The sequence below is a fragment of the Lipotes vexillifer genome, unplaced genomic scaffold, assembly GCF_000442215.2.
Source record: "Lipotes vexillifer unplaced genomic scaffold, Lipotes_vexillifer_v1.1 scaffold217, whole genome shotgun sequence".
Classification (NCBI taxonomy): Eukaryota; Metazoa; Chordata; class Mammalia; order Artiodactyla; family Lipotidae; genus Lipotes; species Lipotes vexillifer.
In genome coordinates this window covers 4,113,080-4,116,022 of record NW_006788200.1, presented here as the reverse complement: position 1 = coordinate 4,116,022, position 2,943 = coordinate 4,113,080, and the positions used below count along the sequence as shown (strand labels likewise).

Sequence of the window (2,943 nt, the reverse complement as noted above, 5' to 3'; positions counted from 1 at the left end):
GAAACCCTGACCGATACAGTCACTTTAGAGAAGTTGAAAAATGTACTTATGTTGCTCTTTACCCAAGAGTTTGTTCAGTTCTCCCGGCGGCAAGGCTCGGAAGGCTTCATTGGTAGGGGCGAAGACCGTGTAGACCCCTTCCCGGTTGAGGGTCTCGGTCAGCCCTGCAGACTGGATGGCGGCTACCAGCATGCTGCGGATACATACACGGAAAAGGTCACCTCCCTGTGTGTGTGGGAGGGGGGGTTGTCATTTGCCCAAACACCGCACCGCTGTGGGTAGGTGGAGCCCAGAGCACCGGCATTCATACCCCTTGCTGGTTTTCGTACAGACAGGAAACGATTCCGGTCTGCATCTTCTCTCCATAGATGCTAAGCTCAGTTAAAAGCCAGAAGTCAGTGGCCAGAGGCGGAAGGAGGTAGGGAGAGGTCAGTGCCATGGCTGACCCAGAGACTGACTGAGCCCCAGGGCCCGAGGGTGGGGGTGGGGCAGAGGGTGGGTGGTCTCCTAGGCTCTTGTGCAGATGGCTGAATTCAGTGACAGGAAATGCTCCATGTCACAGCACCCAGTGGTGAGTGAGCAAACCAGAAATGGAGAGAGCGAGGCGAGAAAACAAAGGGACATCAGGAGCCTGAGAAGGAAGGAAACTTCACGGGCAATAAGCAGACACGACACAGAGTGAGACTCATCACGCGCGCAAAGCCAGGTGTGCTCAGCTTCCCCGGGACTTTAAAAGGAGAGCAGGATGTTTCCCTTGCCCTTTCAGGAATACAAGTGCAGCCCCCTCCCTGTTCCCACGGGTGTGAGGATTACACTCCCAGAAGCGACCCTCTTCTCAACCTAAGTTTTCAAGGTGACCCTCGTCCTTTCTGAATCCCCGGCTTGGGAGATCACACAGGCGCACGGCCAGTGTTCACTGGAGCCCCGAGGCAGTGGGGAGCTCGACAGACAGCTGAGGCCACCGTTCTGCTCCAGCACGGCCACTTGCAGAAGCACCGCCCCGGGATGGGGCCGGTTACCTGAAGCGACTGTCCCCCTTCAGCACGTCCATGACGGTGCCCACTGGGGGGGTCAGCACCCGGTCCATGGTGAACAGGGTCCCGTACCTGCCCCTCTTGTCGTGGGCGGCAATGCAGCTGTTCTCGATGCACAGGCTCTGTACAAAAGAGGGGCAGAGAGAGGCCAGGTTACCCCTCAACCCAAAGCAGGGGCCTCCCGATTTGTTCAGGGCATGTGCTGATGGCTTCATCCGCAGAGATCAGTGAATATATACGGGGCTGCAGCGTTAAGACTAGGCTAAAAGCATGTGTTTCCTCCAGGAAAGAAGAAAATAAAAATGGTGTTCCTTAAGGAAAGAAGAGCTGTAGAGGCCCCAACAGATGTACAGAGAGGGCCCATAATGAGATTATCACGTGACATGAGAGGGCCATTGACCATGATCAAACAAAGAGATCGAGTCTCCTCATTTATTTATTTAACAAACGACAACCGTCTTTAGCCAGATGGTGCTGGCTGGTCCCAAATAAGGGCTATGTTGCATTGTACTTCCTATCTGATATTCCAGGGTAACTATTGGGTTTGAAGAGAGAGAAGAAACAGGAGAAGAGGGAAGAGAAGCTTTTGGACCAAGGAGGGCTGAGTGTCAGTTCAGGCAAGGCTTCTCTTCACGGGAGCTAAGGCTCCAAAACCTGCATCCCTCCTCCCTTCGTTCATCACTCTGGGTTCACGGTGGACGGCTGCGTACCCAGCCGGGCCAGGCGGGTGTTCCGTTTATTCCCAAAGGCCTCCGGAAAAGGAGCTTTGACTCTTTTGGCAAGATCCCCATTTCGATCCTTTGATATCAGATATTCTTTCTAAAATTCCTTCCTTCCTTATTAGAAACCAGTTCTCAGGCAAGCTCCTGCTTATTGAACACTTTTTTTTTTTTTTTTTAACACTAATATAGCTTGCATTTCTTGGAGCTGAGACAAAGAAAGAGCACGATTTAGGACCCAGAACTTACATTACGGTAAACAAAAACTCTCAGTTTTTTGCCGCCCAGAGTTTCTAGGATCTGTCCGTGGTACAGATACTTGGAGGCCAGCTGATCTTTAATCATGTGGTTCAGAAGCAAATTCTTCATCCGGGCATCAACTGGAGGGGTTCCATCTGCAAGAGAAGGTGTGGTCAGGTCCAGACAATGCAGCAGAAAGCCCGTCCCTCCTTCCATTTGGAAATAGAAATTGAGAAATCAAGCAAGGCTGCCAATATTCCTTAACATCTGGCATCTTCTGACAATTAAAAAAAAAAAAATGTCTAGATAATCAAGGGTGTTTGGAATTTTGCCCTAAGAGGGAGGGGTAGGCACGGACACAACTTGGCCCTTCTCTGCCTTCCCCACGGCCATGGCTCAGCTGTATCCTCACTCTGACCTCCTGACTATCACATTGGCAACTGACCCCGCAAATAAAAAGACAAGGGAGTGCTTTGCTCTCCCAACAGATGCGCACTCTTGAATTCTGAGGACAAGACTGCCACATGCATCCTCTGCTCTACCAAATGAAATAGCAGAGCCTCTTCACTTTCTGGTGAAGTCACATCTGCTTTTGGCTGAGCTGGGTGGAAGCACGAATGGTCCACGGGGAGCTGTAAATTGGGGAGGGTGCTGTGGAGGTGACAGCGGTGGGGCAGCTGTCCCCAGAGACAAACGCACAGGGATGCCTTCCCCACGATACCTTTGAAGACAGAATTCATGGGGGCCAGGAGAGTCAGTCGCTCAGTTCCAGAGAGATGAGTGCCAAGGCCAGCTTGTCTGAAAAGGTCAACGGCTGTGGAAACATCAGACTCCGCAGCCAACTCAAATAGCGTCTTGGCTATAAGGAAGGAGAAAGTGGGTTCAAAAGTTAGAAATACTGTTTTCATTTATCATTCGTCCATCCCAGAGCATGACATAACATCAGCAGG

General features: G+C 51.5%; 1 protein-coding gene across 1 annotated transcript in view; it reads right to left on the bottom strand.

The window, feature by feature from the left end:
- The window catches only part of TGFBI (transforming growth factor beta induced), a 35,014-nt gene that overhangs the window by 8,488 nt on the left and 23,583 nt on the right, over positions 1-2,943 (bottom strand). The window contains exons 9-12 of the mRNA XM_007461388.1: positions 2,715-2,852; positions 2,003-2,148; positions 1,020-1,156; positions 63-193 (exon numbers count right to left, since the gene is read on the bottom strand). Coding sequence (XP_007461450.1) covers positions 63-193; positions 1,020-1,156; positions 2,003-2,148; positions 2,715-2,852 — 552 coding nt within the window. The remainder of the gene's footprint in view (positions 1-62; positions 194-1,019; positions 1,157-2,002; positions 2,149-2,714; positions 2,853-2,943) is intronic.